Source organism: Chiloscyllium punctatum, chromosome 49 (assembly GCF_047496795.1).
Source record: "Chiloscyllium punctatum isolate Juve2018m chromosome 49, sChiPun1.3, whole genome shotgun sequence".
NCBI classification, from domain to species: Eukaryota; Metazoa; Chordata; class Chondrichthyes; order Orectolobiformes; family Hemiscylliidae; genus Chiloscyllium; species Chiloscyllium punctatum.
Window position 1 is genome coordinate 39,449,141 of NC_092787.1, and position 26,915 is coordinate 39,476,055.

Sequence of the window (26,915 nt, forward strand, 5' to 3'; positions counted from 1 at the left end):
CCAGGTTTGATTCCAGCCTCGGGCAACTGTCAGTGTGGAGTTTGCACATTCTCCCCGTGTCTGCGTGGGTTTCCTCCGGGTGCTCCGGTTTCCTCCCACAATCCAAAGATGTGCAGGTCAGGTGAGTTGGCCATGCTACATTGCCCATAGCGTTAGCTGCATTAGTTGGAGGGAAATGGATCTGGGTGGGTTTCTCCTCAGAGGGTCAGTGTGGACTGGTGGGCCGAAGGGCCTGTTTCTACACTGTAGGGAATCTAAATCTAATGTTCTTGACCTGAGCACCAGGGAGGCAACACACCATCCTAGAGTTTCACTCACAGCCACAGAAACAGTCATCTGTGTCCCTGACTAGAGAGTCCCTATCTCTTGGACATTGCCATCCCCTGCTTCATAGCAGAGCCAGTGATGGTGCCACAGGCCTGGCTGCTGCTGCTATTCACCCCCTCCCCCACCCAACAGAATCCAAAACTGTATACTTGTTTAATATGGGAATAGACTCCTGCACTATCTGCCTACTTCACCTGGCAGTCACCTGCTTGAACCTGCAGTGAGACCATCTCTATCACACTCTCTAGCTTCTGTAATCTCCTCAAAGCATCCAACTACTGCTCCAACCGACGCATGCAGTCTGAGAGGAACAGCAGCCTGTCACATGACCTGCAGACATAGTCACCAGAGACACTTGCCTGTTCCCTGATTTCCCACATCTGACAGGAGGAGCACACCACTCCAATGACTGCCATTTCTGCCCCTTTAGCGACTAGTACTTTTTTTTTGATTTGGAGATGCCGGTGTTGGACTGGGGTGTACAAAGTTAAAAATCACGTGACACCAGGTTATAGTCTAACAGGTTTAACTGGAAGCACACTAGCTTTCGGAGCACCGCTCCTTCATCAGGTGATAGTGGAGGGCACAATTGTAGGACACAGAATTTTTTTTGAACACACATTAAACTAAAAATTTTAGAAGATTTTTTTTCTGAAAAATAAATAAACCATATAAGTCTCTACCCTTGCTTAAACAAGGCTGTACAATATAACAATTTGGAAATGCCCACCAGGACCTTAATCTCTAACCAGATGCTGCCTTTTTACCCACTCACTTTCTGAACTGTTCCATCTGGTCCATTCCTGTCCCTGTTAAAGTAATAAAGGAAATGACGTACAGCAATGGCTCCCTCCCCCACTTCCCTAAACTCTTCCACTCACCTCAATTCCCAACGTTTCCCAATGCAGCGAGCATTCCGTTGCTCCTAGACTCCTTATCATCAAACATCCTTCTTCATAAACTGCCATCAACCTCAGTATTGAAATTTTCACCAGAGGAAATAATCCCAATCTTTCTACTTTATTGAATCACCTTGAATTAGATTAGTCCACCGGATCAAACAAAGTTTAAAAACCCCTCCACCTCTTTGAATTCCAGTGACCTTGTGGTGAAGGCTTAACATTTCCACATCTGGAGATCTGGGCTGGAATGGTAACACTTCCATTCAGACTGTTCTCATCTCACCATTTTCATTCAACAGGCTACATCCCTCAAAAGCTGTTCAACTATGGTGGAAGCTACTACAAGGAGACCCTCCAGTCTGGACTGGACCTACGGAGAAGGCAAATGGAATACGCACAGAAACTTAAAGAGCCAGTGCTCATCACTTATGTGGATGGGAGGAGAAAGGTAGGAACGGTGGGAAGCTGAGGGGAACAGAAAGATTAGTTTTCACACATACATAAGCAGGTGCACATGTACATGGGGTACCAACCTGGGAGGAGAAGAAGCTGATCTTACACAATACAACCCAACTTAATACTGCTCCGTTTTAATTCTGAGGGTTAAAAGTGACCTGAGTTATAATTCAATCAGACTTTCTGGTTATAAGAATGCAACATGAAGTGAATGAGGGCAGTAAGCCTAGCACCTTGTGGGATCTATCTCCTACACTGTGTGAGAGTGGAAGCTCAGAATGGAATAATGGCCAATCACTGTATATGGCAGCTTTTCCAAGTCTGGGCCAAGGGTCACTCTTAGGTCAAAGTAGAGGAAGGTTTAAGTTGCAAATAAGAATTCTAGACATGACCTGGGTGTGCTTGATGCTGACATTAGGTGCCTGAATTGAGACAATGTTCCATTCACCCAGATAAGCATAATACTTTACTTTCAGTATAAAAGTGTAGAGGGGTCTTTAAATAACCCTGTGCCGTGCCTATCCTAGGAGTGTTCAATGTAGACAGTGTAGAGGGAGGTTTACTCTGTATCTAACTCTGTCCTGGGAGTGCTTGATCGGAACCGTGTAGAGACAGCTTTACTTGCAGTTTAAAAGGAAAGAGGCAGCTTTAATTTCAGTTTAAAAGATTAGAGAAAGTTTTACTCTGTGCCTAACCCCATGCTGTCTTTTTGGTAGTGTTTGATGGGAACAGTGTAGAGGCAGTTTTACTTGCAGTTTAAAAGGGTAGAGGAAGCTTTAATTTAAGTTTATAAAGATGAGAGAAAGCTTTACTCTGTATCTAATCCCATGCTGCCTCTGTTCCGGCACTGTCTGATGGAGATAGTGTAGAAAGAGCTTTACTTTCAGTTTAAAAGATTAGAGTGAACTTTATTTTCAGTTTAAGAGAGTAGAGGGATACTTATTCTGCCTCTAAGCATGTGCAACCATGTTCTGGGAGTGTTCAATGGCATCAGTATCAATGGAGATTTGCTTCCTGTTTAAAATTCACAGAAAAAATGTAAGGACACTGTCCACAAATGAGTTCCTCTGGGTGCTCCGGTTTCCTCCCACAGTTCAAAGATGTGCAGGTTAGGTGAATTGGCCATGCTAAATTGCCCGTTGTGTTAGGTGAAGGGGTAAATGTAGGGGAATGGGTCTGGGTGGGTTGCGCTTCGGCGGGTCGGTGTGGACTTGTTGGGCCGAAGGGCCTGTTTCCACACTGTAAGTAATCTAATCTACATTGGACGTGGGAGTATCAGATAGGGCCATAAATATGTGGCTAACATTCAGTAGTAACCTAATTCTAGATTAGAATGGTGCTGGAAAAGCACAGCAGTTCAGGCAGCATCTGAGGAGCTCTATGCTACTTTCTCCGCACCCCCCCACCCTCCTCTCATTTATCTCTCCACCCTGCAGGCACTCTGCCTCTATTCCTGATGAAGGGCTTTTGCCCGAAACGTCGATGTCCCTGCTCCTCGGATGCTGCCTGAACTGCTGTGCTTTTCCAGCACCACTCTAGTCTAGTATCTGGTTTCCAGCATCTGCAGTCATTGTTTTTAACCTAGTAATAACCTAATGTCTGGGCTCACACACTGGCCTGGAAAACCGGAAATGAATGATATGGGGAAAGGGGGACAGAGAAAGGCATAAATTTGCACTTAGAATCCTAACATTTCCACTGGGAGCACAGGCAAGATCTTAAGAAGCAGCTGATGTGATAACGCTCTCTTTCTTAGCTGGCAGTACTTGGTGAGAACAGGCCACTGAAACCGTTGACTGCGAACGTGGATCCTGTAGTCTGGACTCATTTGTACAAGCACAAGCACGAGTTCAGCACCCAACCTCCTGAACTCCAGCGGAGAAATGTCTCAGGTACGTGACACAAACAATCTCAAAAACAAATCCCTACTGAGAGATGGTAAATCCTGCCTAACCGTGGAGTATGTGATCCAGTCGCAGCTGAGTTAAAACAGCAGACAATGCTGTTAAAACTATCACACTGTACTCTGCTTTCAATCCCATGGGGTTGAATCCGATGAAAGGTTCTGACCTGAAACATCAACTCCCCTCCTCCTCTGATGCTGCTTGACCTGCGGGTGCTTTTTCCAGCTCTACCCTGACTCTCCAGCATCTGTGGTTCACTATCTCCAAGATGTTTTTAGTTTAGCAGGAGGTAAAATGAACACTTTTCAGCCCCCAAATGGTAATTAACTTATGGAATTAATTCTAAATCTAAACATCTGTCCAGAGGTTTGATAACTTTCCTTTAAAGGACCCTAGCCCCCCTTCACGTCCCTCTTTTTCCTGATTTACTATTAAACAATAGAAGCTCATGTGAATGACATCACGTGTCAGCACTTCCTGTGCTGAAAAAGGGAAGTGCACATTTACAGGTGAGGCAAACCCCAGTGACCCTCCCAGTGACCTGCTTGCTTCCATGGTCAGCCATTGGCTATCTATTTGTGGTCTTGGATGTATCAGAGACGGTCTGCTGTCTTGTCCAGATGCACCAAACAGTCCTCCTTCTTGTGAAGGTGCCACTGAGACGCTTCCGTTAGCTGTTAGACCCACATCAATGCAGAAGTGGCCTCCACCATAAGGCCCTGCTGGACAGATGGTCCTTCAGTCAGGGGGGCCAAGGAGAGTGATGAAAAGGATGGCACCATGTGAGGAACAACATCCCCAGCCTCCTCAGTCACTGGCTCAGCTCTCAGCTGGCAGTGTACACAACTGGATGGGACCAGCAGGGAAGCAACTGGCATTCGCACCCAGTTTGGAGTGGATGTGTCTGTCCTTTATTCTCCCAAGGCTAAATGCCAACAGCTACCTGTGCCTCCCCCACCTCCCACTGCTTACCCATCACCAGCCAGTGCTACCTTATCAATATACGAAGACACCTATTGGGTGACAGTATCTGTGCATGTGGATGGAGGGTACACTTGTACAATGTGGTGGTGATCTTTCCAATGTCCTTGAAGCCATTGCTTGTCCTGGTGCAGACACAGGAATCTATCCTTTTCCCATCAGGACTTGTGGGAGACAGAAGGTGGAAGTATACACTGACAGCAGAGAGTGCAGGACTCCCTTGGGCAGCCATGGTTTTGGTACACAAGGTAGTCAGGCAGGAGGCTGGGAGAACATAGCAAGCCAGACAGCATCAGGATGTGAAGAACTCAACGTTTCGGGTGGAGTCCTTCTTCCAGCCTCCTGCTCGTCTGCCTTGGATTCCAGCATCTGCAGTTTGTCTTTGTCTCTAACAAGGCTTTTTGGTAAACAGCTGTATGGGCTGGAATGTACTCCTTCAGGGATTAGAACATCTCATCCTCCTCTCCCCCGGGATGCCCATCTCACTTACCCTGATTTGTTCATAAGGAATCATCCTGGTGATTTCCATTCCTCCTTCATGGCAGTAATAACTGTGGAGATGGTACATTTCTCCTCCTGTCTGTCCTTTCATGGGCATCACCTATCCTTTTCATCTGCAAGGTTATCAAGGAGATGGAGATGGATACAACTAACAATTGGGTCATTGACATAAGAACGACAAATGTCAGAGGTGATAGGTTCTCGGCAGCGCCATGGCTACTTGTCTTGCTGAAGGGTCAGTAAGTCTCCCATAGGTACATATTTCTCCCATAGGTCAGTGCTGTCGGGCTCCTCAGCTGCACCCTGTCCTAGAGGGTGAATTCCTGCCATAAGGTCCTTGCCAGAGTGAATGACACTTGCCAGTTCCTCTTCACCACACCTTTTACTCTTAATGTTCTCAATCCAGGGATTTCCTTCCATCTTCTAGGAAGAGATATGCCCATTCCTCCCCCCCACCCTCACTGTGAGAGAGTCTCCAGCTCGGTAAACTGAGACCAGGCCTCCCCTATCACTGATTCATCAAGCCCCACAGGAAAAGCAGCCACTTGGAGTTTAAATAGGACTAACGTACACTCGGTTCTGCTCCATCAGCAGCAACTGGCTGCTATCCAGCCAATTAACAGACAACCTCCATGAACATCAGGGGTGAGGGCTGCATCCTCCATCACACCCACAACCCCCACCCTGCCAACACTCCCACTCCCCTCCCTTCTCCTCCACATACACACACACGCACATGCACAAACAAACACACACGCGCACGCACAAACACACATGTGCGCACAAACACACATGCACACACAAACACACACGCGCACGCACAAACACACATGTGCGCACACACAAACACACGCGCACACACAAACACACATGTGCGTGCACACAAACACACAGGCGCACACACGCACACGCACACACACGCGCACGTACACACATGCGCACGCACAAACACATGTGCGCACACAAACACGCGCATGCACAAACACACGCACACACATGCGCCGCGCACACATGTGCACGCACAAACACATGTGTGCAAAAACACACATGCGCACACACAAACATACACGCGCATGTACAAACACACATGTGCACACACAAACACATGTGCGCACACACAAACACACACGCACGCACAAACACACATATGCGCACACACACACGCACTCTCACAATCTCTCTCTCTCTGTCTCACATGAACACACACACACAATGCCATTCCCAGAACACAGACCTGTCTCAGAACTGGTTCTGGTGAAGGAAAATCCTGCCCAGGCTGTTTTGGGGTGTTGAGACAACAGGGTGCAGTGAGGTTGGCTGTCAATTCTGGGTCATCCTGAACCATTGTAGCCAGGGACCCCAGAAGGCATTTCCAGAATCATGTTGTCTTGCTTACTCCCATTATTCCAGTGGTGTTGCCAATAATGGTACCAGTCAGCCCCATTGACCCCGTGCCAGCTGAAGGGTTTATAGAGTCTCAGTACTGAGTCTTCAGGAGTGCTCCATTTAGTCTTTGTTTGCAACAACAAGATGAACACTTTACACAAATGAATGATATTGTCTCCTTTCGCAATTGTTTGGTGTAGGTTACATGGGATTTATTCCACGTATGGGTTATGAGTTTGGACACACTTACAAAGATCAGGTGAAGACTGCCATGGACAAGTTTCAACGTAAGCAGGTACTGGCATCTGACCACCTCGCCCTCAGGGCTGCCCTGCCCATCGCCCTTCAGAGATCGGGTTTCTTTCTGTTAACCCCTTCTTTATTCCTACTTTGATTGTTAGCCTTTTTAAATTAACCTTTGGAGCACCAGTATAATTTCTCAGCTCTGGGCTGCCAATAGAAGGACACTTTCTTCCTGATGTTTAAATGTCTTCTCAAGAGTTTATCCGATTACATCAGGAGTATTACAGTGACTCAGGGGTTAGCAAGACTCTCACTATGGCAGGGACCCGGGTTCTCCCTGTGTCTGCATGGGTTTACTCCCGGCGTTCCGGTTTCCTCCCATAGTCCAAAGATGTGCAGGTCAGGTGGATTGGCCATGCTAAATTGCCCATAGTGTCCAGGGGTGTGCAGGCTAGGTGATTAACCATAGGAAATGTAGGGTTACAGAGATAGGGAAGTGGGGTGGATCTGGGTAGAATGCCCTTTCGAGAGTCAGCGTGAACTTGATGGGCCAAATGGCTTGCTTCCACACTGTAAGGATTTTATGATCTAGAAAGGAGGCCAACACAATCTGAGCTTCAGTCCACTTTTCAGTCAGGAACTAATGTTAATGACAATGTCCAATGGGTTTGAGATTGGAGGCTGAGTTTTACACTCCCCTGCTGAAGAGATGGAAAATTCCCTCCATGTCTTTTTCAGAAGACTCCCCTTCGCCATGGGCAATCTGACAGTGAGGCATTCCAGGTGTAGACTGGTCAGCATGTACTTGCCCCAGTAGAAGCCCTTCACTGGGCAATGACTGACCATGTCAGAGCTGGTTTCAGCTATTTCCTGAGCGCAAGCAGAAACTGGGGTGCATGGGGAGGAATTGGGGGTGGGGAGGGTGCAGGGAACCACCTTTAACAGCTTCCTTTCCACATTGGATCGCTCCTCCCACAAGCTCTGCACCTCCCCATGAATGGTTCTTCTTCATAACCAGCCTGGCAGAACCCTTTCTCTCCTCTCAGGCTTTAGCTCCCCACTTCCCCGGTGAGACCTCCCATCTACTTGTGCTTCCTCGTTCAGGTCTGCAGGAATCTCTGAACCACTTGTTGACCCAGTCCTAGCCATTGGCATCACTGGGTTGCTGGGACTATTCAGCTGTTAGCCAATCAGATGAGCTAGCTATTCTCTGAGGTGGACGTTCCCCATCAAATGAGGGACAGAAATTCCCTCTCCAACCAATAACATCCCAGAATCAACAGGATTATCTTGGACCAGGTGGCAGTGGAGGGTGGGAGGGAGATGCTGTCATGTTAGGGAAAGTTATATATTTCCAGTAAGATGGCTCCAGCTACGGGCAAAGATCCCAGTGACCAGGTCAGAGTTTCTACCTGCGGTGGCAGGCTACAGGAAGTTCTTGTCACACAACCACCAAATCTGGGTGAAGTCTTACACAGCAAGTCCCATGTCCAGGGAAAGATCATCTGGTTCTTGGAAGGGATCTGAATGGACACTGTGTGTTCACACTTTTATCAAATGCACACTCAGTCACTAATCAGTTGGAAATCCGCAGCCTGATATGAAGCAAATTACTCTTCCCCTTGCCACAACCATTCCCCCCTACTTTGACCTACTCTGATAAAACAGACATCCCAAGCATTGGTCTCCAGGCCTAAATCTGTTGATCAGATGGAATGAGTTTGGATTTGGGAATAAGGTTTGTTGGGTGGGGGGCGGGGGGGGGCGGGTGGACTCTCAACTCCTCTGCAGCCCAATTATCTGATGATTCATGCTTTCTCCTTTTCTGGAAGTGGCTTTCTTTTTAATGGTGGTCAACTCTATTGATGGGGCCTGATGGGGTTCAGGAGTAGCGCTCTAACGTGGCAGTCTCAGGCACATTGACTGCAGAGGGAGACAGCGAGATGAGGCGGTGTGTGACTCGCTAGCCTATGTTTCAACCTGGGCCCTCTTCTGCGCCAGTTGGGATTTTCATTTCCTGTCAGCTCCTCCAATGCTCTTCCAAACGCAGAGTCCCCGGAAGTCACAGTCATCCGCAACTGTCTCACTGCAGGACCCCTTGTAAGAGCCTAGTGACCAGGTTTCCTGACAGAAGGCCTTTAGGTAAATGGCCATCTTCTGATGTACATAGCCAAGGCAGGGCTGACATCATTGGTTTAACAGGGAGTGTTTGCTAATAGAAGCCATATTCCAGGACTTTGGAGTTGGGGACCCCGTCCAGCCAAGAGAGGCTGAGGATATGTCTGGCACAGTGGATATGGAAACCATGCAGCTTTTTCTCTTATGTAGCATGTACTGTCCTGGTCTCATCACTCTGTAAGAGTACCCTGAGGATACAGGCTTGGTAAACACTCAGTTTGGTTTTCTCAGGTTGCTGTTGATCACACCCTCTTACTCAGTTTGGAAAAGCAGCATTCGTTCAAAGTCTCAAGTCCAAATGAATGCAAAGCAATCTGGTACCAAACTGACTGCAGGATTCACGAGAAAGATGAGCCATCTTTGAAGTCCACTCCAGAGTTTTGGTCAGGATTTATGCCCTTAGCCTTCAACTCTCCCAAGGTATCCATGAGTTAGCTCTTTGGCTGTGGCTGTAAGGTTGGTTCATGAAGGCCAGGCTGTGACCACTTAGGGGCTGGTGGATTGACACACTGCATGTTCTGGGGCCAAACTTCCGCTGAGTTCCACTGTGCCCATGAGGGATCCAATTCCATGAGTCACTGTGTATGGTGGCCCCTGAGGTCCTGGGGATGAAGGGGCTGTGGACTGACTGACCTATACAGCTCTGGTTCTCACATTGCTGCTAGCCAGCATTGTAGGCTGAGAATGAGAAGTGCACAGAACGGAGGTCATGTAACTCTCTGTAGCCACACTGTAAACTCATCACATTGATCTGTCTCAGTCAATGAGATGCTACTATATCATTTGTCTTAATGTAATTGGATATGGTGACTACGAGCATGGGAGCCACAGGGGATTAGGTTGACTGCTCCCATTGGAGGATCAGCACTAGTAATCATCCTACACAACTATCACTCCATTGGTGGTGTGTTATCAGCCTTCCAGCTGCTTGTCCATTGTGGAAAAGCATGGTGGCTCCGTGGTTAGCACTGCTGCCTCCCAGCTCTAGGGATTTGGGATTGATTCCACCCTTGGATGACTGTGTGCAGTTTGCATGTTCTCCCTGTGTCTGCATGGGTCCCCTCTGGGTGCCCTGGTTTACTCTCACAGTCCAAAGAGATGTGCAGGTAAGGTGGGTTAACCATGGGAAATTCAGGGTTATAGGAATGAAGTAGGCTGGGTAGGATACTCATTGAAGGTCAGTGTGGTCTCAATGGGCCAAATTGCCTGCTTTCACACTGTAGGGATTAAAAGAAAGAAAGACCATAGATCACAAAGATTCCATGTGGGAAGTCCAGTTGGGACCTCTGTGACCCAGTGTCTTTTTTAAAATTCCTGCAGTGTGGGAATTCCTTATGTTATCTGGGGTCCTATCAACTTCAGAGAATCAAAGCCCAATTAAATATGTTCAGCAGCTAGTTCCCATCACAGACAGCCCCCTCTCCTCCACTGGATGAATCACAGTAAATGGTGATAACAGGAACAGGGAGCTCACGCACTGAAATGTTTTGCTGTTTTCCATTTGAGATCTCAAGCCGGACTGATTGTGAACATTTCCTTTTCAGTATTTAGTGAGAAACAAACTGAAAGGTTGCCCGGAGGAGCTTCCACAACCTGAAAATAAACTTTACCTCACCACCCCAATGGTTCCAAAATATGGTGGTCATGTGCCAGGTAGGTTTTCATTTATGGCTGGACATATAGCTGCTCAAATCCTGCGCACAAAACCCATTTACCATTCGGACATTTACTTCCTTGAGCCGGACCTGTGACCAAACTCACAAAAAATTCTGAGTCTCAGATTTAAAATTAACAGTGGTTGTAACATCACTTGTTATTTGCAGAAGCAGGTTTCAAACTACAATCACCTTTGTGTGCAGGTGTTTCACTCCTGGAAGGTCTGACTCGAGAGTCACAGCATTCTTATGGTACAGGGGAAGCCATTCCACCTGTTTTTAGACCATCCCCTATCCCTTCAAACCCCAACAAGCAGAAATATTTTCTGTCAACCTGTCAGTTCCCTTCATATTCTGAAAATCTCAATCAAATCAAACAAGGGTTCAGAAAAGATTTACAAGGATGTTGCCAGGGTTGGAGGATTTGAGCTACAGGGAGAGGCTGAACAGGCTGGGGCTGTTTTCCCTGGAGTGTCGGAGGCTGAGGGGCAACTTTATAGAGGTTTACAAAATTATGAGGGGCATGGACAGGATAAATAGACAAAGTCTTGTCCCTGGGGTCGGGGAGTCCAGAACTAGAGGGCATAGGTTTAGGGTGAGAGGGGAAAGATATAAAAGAGACCTAAGGGGCAACTTTTTCACGCAGAGGGTGGTACATGTATGGAATGAGCTGCCAGAGGATGGTACGATTGCAACATTTAAGAGGCATTTGGATGTGTATATGAATAGAAAGGGTTTGGAGGGATATGGGCTGGGTGCTGGCAGGTGGGACTAGATTGGGTTGGGATATCTGTTCGGCATGGACGGGTTGGATCAAAGGGTCTGTTTCCGTACTGTACATCTCTATGACTCTATGACACTAAACGCCAGCAAAAACTATCCTAGGTCATTTAATCCCATAACTAAGTGTGCTACACTCCCTCCAAGGCCACTGCATCTGTCTGATGATGTGATATCCAGCACTGTTTGCAGAGACTCCAGATGTGGTCTAATCATGGCTTTGTACCAAAGAAGCATGAACCCCTTTCTATTCTAGTCGTCTAAATATAAACATCTCCATTCCATTAGCGTTTTTTGGTTTCTATTTCTTATGCTATATTCCTACTTTTTGGACTTGTCCATGTCATTTTAATGAACTATGTAACTGTATCCCAAATCTCTTTGAAGCTCCACTATTTCTACCCTTTGTCTCAGCTTTGTGTTCCTGAAAGTGGAGACTAACTACAAAGACTTCAAGTGAAGCATTGATTCCTGTAAGATAGGAATGGCAGGGAACTGTCCAAGGACTACTCCATTCTGGGGGAGGAGAGGGTGGTTTGGTCTCTGGGGCTCAAGGACTTCTGCTCCTGGCTGCATTATGGCTGGGGCTTGGTGGCATCTTTCTGTGAGAAACGAAGCTCACTCACTTCAATAATTTCAGTCCGAGACAAGATCTGAATCAGTAGTGTCATTTATTTCGCTCTTGCAAGAGGGATGTGGTGTCTACTGTATGCAAAAGCAGTTACACACACACACTGAATTCAACTAGTATACAATATTTATGTAATTTGGTTCCTATTCTTTCATCCCATTGTTCCTCCCCTGTTTACATCTCCCACCTCTCTAAGACTGGCGCCCATTACTCCTGTTTATCTCTTGCCTTATCCAGCCTTGTCTGTGACAAAATGCTTATTTCTGGCCTCACAAGGCTGTTTGGCCACATCCAGCCGTGGTCCATTGTTAGGTATATCTTCCTTCACTACCATCTGTTTCCCTCACTTGTTATGATCTTATGACCTCATGACTTCTTGATTGTGGTTTGTTCTTGTGTTTGCAGAAGTGGGAAATAGATACTTATAACTCTTGTTTGTACAGGCATACCTAGCTTAACCCCTCCCCTCACAGCACCTTATCTATTTGTCTGGAACATCTCCCATTGTTTGCAGGCACATTTCATTCTTGCATGCACATTTTAGCTAATACAAAAACAATTATGTATTTCCTTCACATAGTTTTCATTCTTGTTGACTCAGCTCTTGGCTGAAACAATTATAGACTGGTATGAGTTCATTTACCTTGTATAAGTAATTATGATTGCAGAAGTAACACTACTTTACCTACATCCCACATTTGTGGGCATCCACAGAACCAACTCTTGCTGGTGAGGGCTTGCTCACGCTATCGCTCAAAGGAACAAGTATTTCCTAATGGCAGTGGAGACTTAGCCTCTCTCTCCCTTCTCCAGACCTGCACATTGCCAGTTAGAGGTGTTCCATTGCATTCTGTTCTCCATTTCTCTCTCTTTCTCTGTCTCTGTCTCTCTCTCTGTCTCTGTGTCTCTCTCTCTCTCTCTCTCTCTGTCTCTCTCTCTCTCTCTCTCTCTCTCTCTCTCTCTCTGTCTCTGTCTCTCTCTCTCTCTCTCTCTCTCTCTCTCTCTCTCTCAGTGCTGGACAGGCTGTGGAGTTCCTCACCGCTGGCGCAATAGCACAGGGATATGAGGTGGTGGCCACTCAGGTCCAGATGGAGTGAGGGGGAAGAGGACTGAGTAAGAGAAGGGAGAGAGGGGGAGGGAAAGGAGTAGGGGAGTAGCGTCAGCAGCCCATTGTGTTCACTCTATGTATCTTTTGCATCAACGCATTACTGAACCTGCACTTCTGCACATGACATGACCAAAGCCTGGAGAAAACTATCCAGTTACTGCTCCCCCATCCACCATGTTGCAGTGTGCCCCCGTCCCACTCTGGCTCTGTGGCAGACAAAGTGGAGACATTGGCCCAAACCTTCCAAATTAGGTAGAAGTCCTAATCCTAACAAACAACAGATAAATTTCACATTTACGTACCTCAAGATTTTTTTGAGGGCATCACCTGATGGAAGATCTTGCAGAACTCATCAAGTGCAGGAATCCTCTTCGGGAGCAGCGGCAAGAATCTTTGTGGAAAACACCATCCTTTTTACGGTATTCTGAAAAATAAAGAGTTAAAAAGTCCAAAGCCGCTTCGAAAGGCAACAGAGAGACAATAATTGTGTGAGTGGGTGAGAGGAATGCCTGGGAAAGGAGGCAGAGTGGCAGGTAGCTAAGTAAAGATGTAGCATGCCAGGTAAGGAGGGAATAGAGTGTTTGGTGATTGAGAAGGAAAGGTAGGAGGTGGGTAGATGAGGGGGCTGGTAGGTAAAAGGAATTAGATGGCAGGTTGGTGAGGGTAGGGTGGTAGGTGGGTTGATGGATGGGCTGTCAGGTGGTAGATGATGGGATAGGCAGGGTCAGGGATAAACGAATGATGTGGGGCAGTCAGGTTACACTGGGTAATAGTGCAACTACTGAGGCTAGTTGCCTCAGGTTGGGGGGGGAGGTCAGGGGGATCGGGGGGGTTAGCTGAATTGGTTTGGAGAGAAATTGGGTGGAGTTAAAGGAGTAGTTGGACTAGGTTGAAGCCAGGCGAGTTGAATTCAGAGCATCACGGGAGCAGTCAAAGGGTCAGGGGATATCCATTGGAGATTTGGAGGACTCAGTTGTATAATTTTAATCTGTCTAACATTTCCTGAGTATTCAGTTAGTTGGGACCCCTGGGGGTCTCCATGTCAGAACTGGAGATAGTTTTGAACAGTTCTGGATATAAAGTAATTGGCTGTTGGAAGATAAACTTCCCATCCTCAAGGTAATACCGATAGAGTTAGTGTGTTAGGACTTCTGAGATTCCAATGTACAACTTTGGGGAGACATCTGGTCTTTGACCACCCAGAGAGATGGATCCAGAGCCAGAGATACCTCCTACAAATGTGGATGTTTGCTGTCCACAAACCTCCATAGTGCCATCCCATCACATACCTAGCTCTCACATATCATTGTCTTAATTATTTGGATTAACAATAAATAATTTTTGGCTAATTGTAAATCTTTTCTCACCCATTGAACATCGCTGCATATACTGGATACTTTCATTGAGTATTTATGGTTACTAAATTTTACATAGTTAATAATTTTTTTAATAGGTTTAGCTAAGCCCAAAGTAAAACAAAGGAATGATCTGACAGTAAAATGCATTTACAGATAATACTGTGCAGATTGCGAGAAGTATAGCTGAAGCTGTACATTCTGATATATTACAAAAAAAAATTTCCTCTTTGTTTCTAACTTATTGACAACCTCCAACTTTCAAACATCAAACTATAAGTATTCTAGGGATGGGGAGGGGACAATTTGCTTTTTAAATTCTTTTCAGCTATTCAATTCGACGATGTAGTTGCCTCAGTAGTTGCACTACTACCCAGTGCAACCTGACTGCCCCACATCATTCAACTATTACTCAATCTCCATATACCTGCTATCATTCTATATCCCTTAATAATTTACCCATCAAAAATTACTCAATCTTAGCTTTGAAAATTTTAATTGGCTCCCAGCATTAACAGCTTTATTAGGGAGAGTTCCAGATTTGTTGAGTGAAGAAATGTTTTCGTCCCCGAATAGATCATTTTAAAAATGTGGTATGACACATCTCTGGAAGAACATGGACCCAGACCTTTTGGACCACATGAAAGGATACAACCAGTGTGCCACTAGAGCTCTTGCCTTCACCAAGAGTCTCCCTCCTTCAGCCTATCAAATTAGACGATTCCTTAATTGTTTATTCTCAAGTGAATAGTCTAGACTGGGACAGCTACAAGTTGCTTCCATGCAGATGAAACCCACATGAAACATTAGGACTGCAAAACTCGGAACTATGGCTTTTCTGGAGTCAGTGTGAAGGAAACACAAAAACTAGGGGCTGGACTAGGCCATTTGGCCCATTCAGTATGATCATGGCTAATCATTGAGATCAATGCATTTTCCTGCTTTCTCTCCATACCCCAAGATGCTTTTAATACCCAAAAAATTATCAATCTTTTTTCTTGAATATACTCAGTGACCTAACCTCCACACCCTTCTCTGGTAGAGAAGTTCACAGGCTGACTACGCTCTAAGTAAAGAATTTTTTTTTTCTTCTCAGTGCTAAATGGCCTACTCTCTATCCTGAAACAGTGACCCTTGGTTCTAGACTCCCTGGTCAGGGGAAACATCCTGTCTGCATCTAGTCTATCAGCCCTGTTGGACATTTATATGCTCCAAACAGATCCCCTCTCATCCTTCTAAACTCTACCGAGTACCAGTCCATTCAAAGTAATCTCTCTACATAGGACAGTCCTGCCATTCCTGGCATTAGCTGAGTGAACCTCCGCTATCTGCCCTCTGTGGTAGATCAGCATTTCTTAGGTAGGGAAATCAAAGCTGCACACAATATTCCAGGTGTGGTCTCAGTCAGTGCCTTGTGTAACTGCAGTAAGGCATCCCTATTTCTGAACTCCAATCCTCTTGCAATCAAGGCCAATACACAATTTGCCTTCTTAATTGCTTGCTGCACCTACTTGTCTACTTTCATTGACTGGAGGACAAGGACACCCAGATCCCTTTGGACATCCAGACTTCCCAACAGATCACCATTTCAACAATACTTTGATTTTGTTTTCACGCTGGATTGAATAACTTCACACTGAACGATATGATACTGCATCTGCCATGTGTTTGCTCACATATTCAACTTGGCTAGATTGAGCTGAAGCCTCCTTCCATCCTCCTCAACTCACAATCCGACCTAGTTTTGTGAAGCCAGCTAACTTGGAAAAGGTTACATTTTGTTCCCTCATCCAAGTCATTTCTGCATATTATGAATAGATGAATTCCAAGCACTGATCTCAGCAGTACACCACTAGTAACTGCCTGCTACACTTTTCTATTCTCACTCTCTGTCTCTGGTCTGTCAACCAATTCTCAATCCATGCTGTTGTATTACCCAAATCCCATGGGTTTTACTTTTGCCCACTAACCTATTCGATGGAACTCCAAATACACCACATCCACTGGCTCTCCCTTTTCTATTCTCCTGGTTACATCCTCACATAATGCCATCAGATTAGTTAAGCATGATTTCCCTTTCATATACCCATCTTTATCCCATTAATGCTTTCCAAATCAAAAACAGAAATTGCTGGAGAAACTCAGCAGGCCTGGCAGGACCTGGGGAGGGAAAACAGAATTAACATTTTGGGTCCAGTGATCCTTCTGCAGAACTGATTGTAGTTAGGAAAATGTGCAATATATGCTGAAGACAGGTGGTGAGGGGGGAAAGAGTAAATGGAGAGGTGGAGATAGAGCCCAGAGAGTAAGAATGACAGTCAGCTAGACAAGGGGATAGATGATAGTACGCCAGGGAGAAAGAAAAGCTGATAATGGGGATCAGAAAGAGGTGAAAATAAGGCACTGAAAAAGCAGCATGGTGGCTCAGTTGTTAGCACTGCTACCTCACAAGCCAGGGACCTGGGTACAATTCCAGCCTTGTATGACTGTGTGGAGTTTGTGCATTCTCCCCGTGCCTGCACGTGTTTCCACCAGGTGCTCGGGTTTCCTCCCACAGTCCAAAAATGAGCAGGTTCAGTGAATTAGCCATGGGAAAATACCCGTAGTGTTCAGGCATGTGTAGGCTAGATGCTTTAGTCAGGGGAAATGTACAGTAATAAGGTAAGGGAATGGGTCTGAGTGGGATAATGTTTAGAGGGACTGGTGTGACCTTGTTAGGCCAAATGGTCTGTTTCCACACTGTAAAGAATCTATGATAGGTGCCTGGGTTTGATTCCACCCTCAGCCGATTGTCTATGTGCAGATTGCACATTCTCCCCATGTCTGTGTGGGTTTCCTCTGGGTGCTCCAGTTTCCTCTCATGGTCTAAAGATATATAAATTAGGTGGATTGACTGCGCTAAATTGTCTATAATGTGCAGGCAGAGTGGGATAGCCACTGGGCAAGCAGGGTTACAGGGATAAAATTGGAAGTGGGTCGTGGTGGGTTGGAGTCAGTCTGGGTGGGATGCTCTTTGGAGGGCCGGTGTGGTCTCAATGGGCCTAATGGCCTGCTTCCACACTGTAGGGATCCTATGAAAGCAGTCTATATTACAACAGGGCCTGAGGTGTCAGGTTGGGTGAAGGACGTAGAAGAAAATTCTAAAACTATTAAATGTGACATTGAGTCCTGGCGGGTGCAGAGTCCCGAAGCGGAAAATAAGATGCCGTTCTTGCAACTTGTGCTGAGCCTCACTGGAGCACTGCATCAGGGCTGAGACAGTAATGTTGGCCAGCGAACAACAGTGTTGGAATGGCAGGCTATTGGAGGATCGGGATCAATTTTGCGGACAGAGCATCAGAGTTCCGCAAAGCAGTCATCCTCACAGTCTGTGGTTTGTCTCCTCAGTGTACAGGAAACCAGCATTCGCAATTCTTAGTTCTTTTTTTAATGCTTTCCAAATGTTCTGCTGTCACATTTTTTAAAACAGACTCTAGTATTTTCTCCACATGTATTATATCAGGCAATCAATCTGGTCTAGACTTTCTGGTTTTTTGCCCCCTCACTCCTTTTTCAAATAATGGGGTTACAGTTATCCCCCTCCAATCTACAGCACCTGTCCCAGAGTCTACGGGATTTTGGAAGATGATCACCAATGCATTCAATATGTCGACGGTCACTTTAGTACTCTGGGATGTAGATTTTCAGGCCTTGGGGTGATGTCAGCATTTAACCACATTAACTTCTTGAGCACCTTTCTTTTTACGAATACTAAATTCATTAAATTCCTCTCTGTCTATATACCTTTTGTTCCCTAACATTTCTGAGAAATGATTTGTGTCCTCTTTGTGAGTCAGAACCAAGCTATATGTCCAGGTTTTCTGCCATGTCTTTGCTCCCCATTATTATAATTACTCCCATTTCTGACTGTATGGGACCAACATTTGTCTTCACTATTCTTTTCTGTTTACATGTTAGTAAAATATTTTACAGTCAGTTTATATGTTCCCTCTAGGTCTACTCTCATACTCTACTTTCCCCTCTTGAGCAATCTTTCTGTTCTGTTTAGTTAAATTCTGAACTGATGTCAGGACTCAAGTTTGCTGCCTTTTTTTCTGTCAAGGTTATGTCTACTGTGTAGATCCCAACTATCCCCAGTTTCTTCTTAAGCCATGGTAGAGCCACCTTTCCTGTTTTATTTTTGTGCATGATAGGAATGAATAATTGTTGTCATTCATGTATACATTCCTTAAGTATATTAGACATTATCTATTCCAATGGTTCCCAACCTTTTGAGTATCAAGGCACACTTCAGTGAAACAAACACGTCTACAGCACACCAACCTTTTTCAACTGAATTGATGCAAATATCAACTTAAGCGTGGTGCCAAAGCTCTGATGCACGCATAGCTTGGGAGGCTTAGACATGCAGAGTTGATAGGAGTGACTAGTGTCAGCAGCTACTGCCTTCTAACATGGACATTAAGGCTCCAGAGAGTGGAAGCACAGATACAGCCTCAACACTTGAGTAAAACAGCGCTGCTTCCTGAACACTTTGCATCACGCTTCTCACTGTGTCATGGCACATCAGTTGAAAACCACTGGTATGTCATTGTTACCCCTTTTAGGAAGGTTACCCAATCCATCATTGCTGATTTGTCCTGCATACCCTTGTAGTTCCTTTTATTTAGATGCAGAACCCTAGTTTTGGCTTCACTCACCATCCTAATAAACAATTCTCTCCTTTTCTGATCACTCGTCCCCAAAGGAAAGCACATGAAAGATTGTTAATTAAACCTTTCTCATTGCATAATACCCACTGTAGGTTTGCCTGCTGTCTAGATGGTTCCTCAATGTATTGGTCTAAAAAAGATTATATATACTGCTATGAAGTTGAAGGCATGTACTGTATCTTTAAGAGAGAGTGAATGCTGTTCTGAACTGAGGGATTACAAGCACCTGTGATATGACGAGGTAGCAGTCCCAGAGTGTACTGGAAAATTGAAATTATTAACATTTGGCTGTGAAATGAATACCTGAGTTGGTTGCTGTTTTGACAACAATTTGAATTTCACCAATCAATTTAAATTATGCCCAAGGATACTAAAAGCCAATCAAGTTTGAGTTTATTGTTTTGTCGACATCAAACAAATGAGACAATCCAATCATTTTGGGGCTATAAAAGTGCAGACATTTTGAAAATTGGAGACAGAGCAAGTGCCATTGAGACAGAAATGCCTGAAGATCTAACATCTTGCCATCCAAGAAATTAGTAAACATTCTCTATCAGAAGTATCTTTTCATATGAAACATGCTGTCAGTAAATAGAAAGAAGATGACCCAGGGAATTCAGCAACCAGAAGAGTGAAATTACAAAAGACAACAGCAGCTGCGTGGTTTTTGAAATTAAGTTGATGTAATTTTAATAAATGTCTTATTGGAACAGCATATTGTTATAGAATTGGAGGCAGGTAATAAACAGTAAAGGAAAAGGGGGCTGAGAATTGTGAATAGTTATTTAATGTTCACTTTTAGAGAAAAGTATTAAATTGATGTTATTTTCTTTAATTAGTGGAATTTGTGAGTTTTCTGTCACTCATATTTTAGTAGATCAGGAGGCAAGGTGAGCTTTCCTGGGTATTTGGTTTAATTAACAGAGGGTTCACCACTGTGTCGTAACAATAAATTCCGGGAAAACTGCAGTATTATTGCTGGATTGGTTTACCTAATATACATTTATATTAAAAGTAGCCCATGATTACAATAGTATCTTTATTACATGTATTTAATTTTGTTTTTAATACCTTCCTTCAGATCTCAGTACTGTTTGGAGACCTATAGTCAGCTCCACTAATGTTTTCTGGCATTTTGTGTTTCTTATCTCCATCCACAAAGATTCCACATCATGATTTTCTAACCCAGTTTCCTTCCTCAATAATGCATTTATTTTACTCCAGTACGAACAATGCTACCCCACCTTGTTTCACTTCCTAAATATTGAATACTCCTGGATGTTTGGTTTCCATACTTGGTCACCTTGCAGCCATGTCTCTATAGTTGCAGCTATGCCATAACCATGCACATCTATTTGCATTGTCAATTCATCTACCTTATTGCAAGTACTCTATGCTTTGAAACACATCTTTACAGTTGTCTTTTTAACCTTGTAAGTCAGCTTTATTTTGCATGATCTTTGTTTTTTTTTACCCTTGTTTTATTTCTGCTTTTTTTCTCTTATCTTTCCATGTTTTATTGCTATCCTTGTTTCTCCCTCAGATGTGCCCATCCTCCTGCTATTCCAATTTAAATCCTCTCCAACACCTCTAGCAAGTACCTTCCCTGAGGACATTGGTCCCAGTCCTGCCCAGGTGTAACCTGTCCTGCTTGTACTGGTCCCCACTTAACCCTATACAGGGCCCAATGTCTCAGGAATCTGAAACCCTTCCTTCTATAGCATTTTTCCAGACATATGTTCCTCTGTTATAACCTGTCACTTTTACTCTAGCAAGAATATGGCACTGGTTATAATCCCGAGATTACTACCTTTGACATCCTACTTTTAAAATTACATTCTAATCTCTATAATCACCTTGTTTTTTCAATCTGTATCATTCGTACAAATATGTACCATCACCACAGGCTGTTCATCCTCCCCTTTCAGAATGCTCTGAGACATCCTTGATTCTGGCACCATGGAGGTACCATACCATCCTGTGTCTCTTTTGTGGCTATCTGTACCCCTCACTATTGAATGACATATCACTAATGCCCTACCATTCTTCTTCCTCCCCTCTGTGCCATGGGCCTGGCTTCTGCTGCAATCCCCCAAGATGCTAACTCCCCTAACATATGGCAAATGGTAAATCGGTTAGAGAGGGGGACAGGCACAGGGGACTCCTATACTACCTGTCCTCCTCTACTCTGCTAGCGGTCACCTTTCTTCCTGTTTCGTCTTTCCCCGCAAAGTGACCATCTCATTGAATGTGTTGTCCATGATAACCTGAACATCACGGATGCTGTACAGTGAGCCCATCCATCATGCCAGCTGTAAAATGCAGTTACCCAGTAGCTGCGGCTGAACACGTGGTCACCAGGGACACTGGAAGCGTCCATGACCTCCCACATAGCACAGGCGTCCAGGCTATGCTAATATGACTTCCCTTTAGAATAAGGGAAGCCTGAAGCCTTTGGAGTGGGACGTACTGTGTCTGCATGATGCCCCATGCTAGGAAGGACACGAGCACAGGTGACTTCTTTGTGCATTGGAAGTCTCAGTACTAGTGCTGTCATTACATCACTAAGCCATGCTGACTGATTTTGATGCTCTACATGTGAACTTGGATCATGGGATCCCATGTAACCCATTCACATGTTACCAAAACACATCAAGTCTGCTACAAGAGAGGCCCCAGCAAGAGTGGCAGGAGAATGTGCCAGTCAATGGACTGCAATACAAATTATGAGACTCTGATATTTCAGGCTGGTTGGTACCTTCAATATTTTGTCAGCTAATGTAATCAGAACGATCACTCTGCTTCTCACTGCTTCAATACCTTATGTTTCACAGGGGCGAACTTTGACATCGGATCAACATTTGGCAAGAATTCTAGGATTGCTCATAGACAAATTCACTGTCTGTAATTACAGATGGAATGCAAAATCAGGTTATCCGAGGATTTTTGACATCTTATAGCATTTGTAGCTGAAGATTATTAAATACAGGAAAATACCAAAGAGGAAAGGAAAGGTATTGTTAAGATAAGCTGGAATGTCATAAATAAAGGTTCTGAACAAATCATTGCTCCTTGGACTGTATACTACAACAGAAAAACATCTGAACGATGCCAAGCACAGTGAGCTGCAAAGCATCAAGAATCACGTTAGTATCAGGCTGTATCAGTATTGTGTTTATTTTAGTCTTGATCTTAGCTCTGAGATGGGAGCTGTGTTGACAGAGATGTCAAACAGAACAAGATTTTAACTTTGCGACATATAGTCAGAGACATTTTACAGAAGGTGTCAAGCTGGTCTGGTCTGGGCCTCAACTAATCATTCATATTTATTAGTGAATGAGTTGATGGGATCAATAAAAAGCCTGTGTTCTTATTTGTTGATGACAGAGATAGGTGTGGACAATGGAGATGAAAGCTTAAAACAGCAGAGAGCCTGATAAATAAAGAACATGGGCAAAACTGCACCAATTGAATTCCAAAGATGGCAATGTACATTTATCTACTTGATGAATGGTGCAATGCTGACCCACGGCAGTGACATTTAATCCCAAGATTGAATTTCAAAAGTTCTCCAAACATGGATGTCAGAAGAGATTTTGAGGCTCATATACACTGCTTGATAAAATATCATAAACAGGTATACAAAATAATGAAAACAAACTGAATGATTAGTGGCCTTTAAAGACACTAGAATACAAGGTCATTGAAGCTCTGCTTCATTGTACAATTCTTCATTTAAACCACACCTAGAGTATTGTAAGCAGTACTAGTCCACCCAAAGATATAGGTAAAAACAATGACTGCAGATGCTGGAAACCAGATTCTGGATTAGTGGTGCTGGAAGAGCACAGCAGTTCAGGCAGCATCCAAGGAGCAGCAAAATCGACGTTTCAGGCAAAAGCCCTTCATCAGGAATAAAGGCAGTGAGCCTGAAGCGTGGAGAGATAAGCTAGAGGAGGGTGGGGGTGGGGAGAGAGTAGCATAGAGTACAATAGGTGAGTGGGGGAGGGGATGATGGTGATAGGTCATGGAGGAGGGTGGAGTGGATAGGTGGAAAAGAAGATAGGCAGGTAGGACAAGTCCGGACAAGTTATGGGGACAGTTACTGAGCTGGAAGTTTGGAACTGGGGTGAGGTGGGGGGAGGGGAAATGAGGAAACTGTTGAAGTCCACATTGATGCCCTGGGGTTGAAGTGTTCCAAGGCAGAAGATGAGGCGTTCTTCCTCCAGGCGTCTGGTGGTGAGGGAGCAGCGGTGAAGGAGGCCCAGGACCTCCATGTCCTCGGCTGAGTGGGAGGGGGAGTTGAAATGTTGGGCCACGGGACGGTGTGGTTGATTGGTGCGGGTGTCCCGGAGATGTTCCCTTAAGTGCTCTGCTAGGAGGCGTCCAGTCTCCCCAATGTAGAGGAGACCACATCGGGAGCAACGGATACAATAAATGATATTAGTGGATGTGCAGGTAAAACTTTGATGGATATGGAAGGCTCGGGAGTGCAACATATGTTTGCCAGAATGATAGCAAACTTCAAATCATAAGAACAGATTACACACATTTTAACCAAACAAAACAAAGAATGCAGATGCTAGAAATCGGAAACAAAAACATAAATTGCTAGAAAAACTCAATAGGTTTGGCAGCGTCTGTGAAGAGAAAGCAGAGTTAACACTTTGGGCCCAGTAACTCTTCTTCAGAATTCAAGAAGGGTCACTGGACCTGAAACCTTAACTCTGCTTTCTGTCCACAGACACTGCCAGACCTGCTGAGTTTTCCCAGTAATTTCTGTTTTTGATACACAAACTAGAGTTACGTTTTCCGGGATTTAGGAATTCTAGAGATGAATGATAAAAGTTTTCAAGATATTAAAGAAAAGGAAACGGAGTAGCTAGAATTTACTTATGCTTATTGAAAAAACTAGGACCAAGGAGAAATTAGGACTTGGAAGCATTGTGTAAAAATTAAAGACGTTCAGGAGTGAAATTTGGAAACATCTCTATGCACAATGCAATAGAATTTTGGTACTCTTTTCAACAAGTGGCAACTGATGCTTGATCAATAGTAAATTTTAATTTTGCAATTGATAGTCTTTAAGTCCTCCAAAGCTTTAAAAGATATGTAAAGTGGTAGGCATATGGAGCTAATCACATGATGCAATTATTCAGTTGAATGGCAGAATAGTCTCAAATGCAAAATAAGTTATCCCTATGTTCCTAAGCAGTACTTTATCAAACTTAAATGCTTTGAATCAAAACGTTGGGACCTACATAACATGGATTAAGAGGTTTCATCACCACCTCCTCAATGTCAGCTAGCAACAGGCAATGGCTGCTGGACTTGTCTGTAACAGGTAGAGTTCAAAGTGTGGAGCTGGTTAAAGAACAGCAGGTCAAGCAGCATCAGAGAAGCAGGGAGTTGGTGTTTCAAGTTGGAACCTTTCATCAGGCCTAGGGAGGGGGGAAGTGGGAAGGGAGATGGGGTGGCGCTGGGGGAAAGGTCGGTGGGATGGCGCGAGGTGGATGCAGGTAGGAGGTGATTGTGATTGGTCGGTGGGAAGGGTGGAACGGATAGCTGGCAAGGACGATGGACAGGTTAGGTCAGGGGAGGGAGGAGGGGGTGGAGGGGAAGGGTTGAACCTGGGATGAGGGTGGGGGTGGGGGGATTTGGAAGCTGTGAATTCTATGTTAAGACTGTAGGTGGAAGATGAGGTGTTCTCCCTTCAGTTTGCGCGTGGCCTTATTTTGAAGGTGGAGAAGGCCCAGGATGGACAAGTCGTCAGGGAGTGGGAGGGGGAGTTGAAATGCCTGGCAACCAAAAGGTGGGGTTAATTGGAGTGTACGGACCTTAGATGTTCCCTGACCCAGCCCCCAAGTTTGTATTTGGTCTCTCCAATGTAGAGGAGAGCACATTGGGAGCAATGAATGCAATAAATCAATTTAGAGGAAATGCAGCTGAATCTCTGCTGGACTTGGAATGATTCCTTGGACTCTTGGAGGGAGGTAAGAGGAGAGGTGTAAGGGCAGGTTTTGCATTCTCCTATGGCCGGAGGGAAAAGAGCCAGGTGTGGAGGAGAGATCGGTAGGGTGGACCTAACGAGAGAGTTACAGAGGGAACAGTTCTTGTGGAAAGCAGATTAGGTTGGGGAGGGAAATATTCGCAGGTGGTAGAACTGGTGGAGGCTGATGTACTGCATTTGGAGATTAATGAGGTGGAATGTGAGGAGCAGGTAAGACTCGAACCTTGTTGTGGTTTTGGGGGATAGTGTTGAGGGCAGAGGTGTGGGAAATAGAAGAGATGTTGTCGAGGGCTTTGTTGATTGTGGAGGAGGGGCAATTGCAATCCTTAAAGTAGGAAGACATCTGGGATGTTCTGGTGTGGAATTGCTCATCCTCAGAGCAGAAATGGCCAAAGCAGAGGAATTGAGAGTATGAATTGCATTTTTGTGGGGGTGGGGGATGGGAGAGGTATGGTCGAGGTGGGAGTCGGTGAGTTTGAAATAGACGTTGGTGCTGAGTTGGTTGCCGGAGATGGAGGTGGAGAGGTCCAGGAAGGGGATGGAGTTGTCAGAGATGGTCCAGGTGAATTTGAGGTCAGGGTGGAAGGTACGTGTGAAGTAGATGAACTGTTCCTTGAACTCTTTCAATTCCCTGGCCCCCAACACCTCATCTTCACCGTGGACATCCAGTCTCTCTACACCTCTATCCCTTATGTGGAAGACCTCAAGGCCCTCTACTGCAGATCCAACCAGTTCCCCTCCACCGACACTCTCATCCGCCGAGCTGAACTGGTCCTCACTCTTCACAACTTTTCCTTTCAATCCTCCCACTTCCTCCAAACCAGAGAGTTGGCCATGGGTACTCACATGGGTCCAAGCTATACCTGCCTCTTCATAGGATAAGTGGAATAGTCCCTCCTCCGCAGCTACACTGACACCATGCCCCATCTTTTCCTCTGCGACATCAATGACTGTATCGGCACTGCTTCGTGCTCCCACAAGGATGTCGAACAGTTCATTTACTTCACCCACACTTCCACACTGACCTCAAATTCACTTGGACCATCTCTGACAACTCTCTCCACTTCCTGGACCTCTCCGTCTCCATCTCTGGCAACCAACTCAGCACCAACGTCTATTTGAAACCACCGACTCCCACAGCTACCTTGACTACACCTCTTCCCAAACCCCTTCTGCAAAAACGCGATGGCACACACCAAATTCGTCCACCTCTGCTGTATTTGCTCCCAGGATGACCAATTCCACACTAGGACATCCCAGATGTCTTCCTACTCCTGCTCCGGTCTCCTCCCACAGCCCAAAGATGTGCAGGTTAGGTGAATTGGCTGTGCTAATTTGCCCATTGTGCTCAGGGGTGTGTAGGTTAGGTTAGGTCAGTCAGGGGAAATGTGGAGTAAAGGGGTAGGGCCTGTTTCCACACTGTGGGGATTCTATGTTTCTATGATTCTATGACTCTCCAAATCCAGCACATTATCCTCCGCCATTTCCATCACCTGCAGTCTAACCCCCAATGATATTTCCCTCCCCACCCTATCTGTTTTCCGCAGGAACTGTTCCCTCCATAACTCCCTCGTTAGCTCCACACAGCCTACCGATCCCTTCTCCACATCTGGCACCTATCCCTGTGGCCACAGAAGGTGCAAAACCTGCCCTCACACCTCTCCTCTTCCCTCCATCCAAGGCCCCAATCAACCATTCCAGGTCGGGCAGAGATTCATTTCCTCAAATTTAATTGCTCCTGATGTGGTCTCCTCTACATCGGACAGACCGGGTGCAAATTTGGAGA

At 45.2% G+C, this 26,915-nt stretch overlaps 1 protein-coding gene across 1 annotated transcript in view; it reads left to right on the plus strand.

The window, feature by feature from the left end:
* LOC140469285 (ciliary microtubule inner protein 2A-like) overlaps positions 1-22,109 on the plus strand; it is a 43,097-nt gene extending 20,988 nt beyond the window's left edge. Inside the window, exons 3-7 of the mRNA XM_072565627.1 lie at positions 1,529-1,677; positions 3,442-3,577; positions 6,658-6,752; positions 10,423-10,531; positions 21,954-22,109. Coding sequence (XP_072421728.1) covers positions 1,529-1,677; positions 3,442-3,577; positions 6,658-6,752; positions 10,423-10,531; positions 21,954-22,027 — 563 coding nt within the window. The 3' untranslated portion in view covers positions 22,028-22,109. The remainder of the gene's footprint in view (positions 1-1,528; positions 1,678-3,441; positions 3,578-6,657; positions 6,753-10,422; positions 10,532-21,953) is intronic.
* The last annotated feature ends 4,806 nt before the right edge of the window (positions 22,110-26,915 follow it).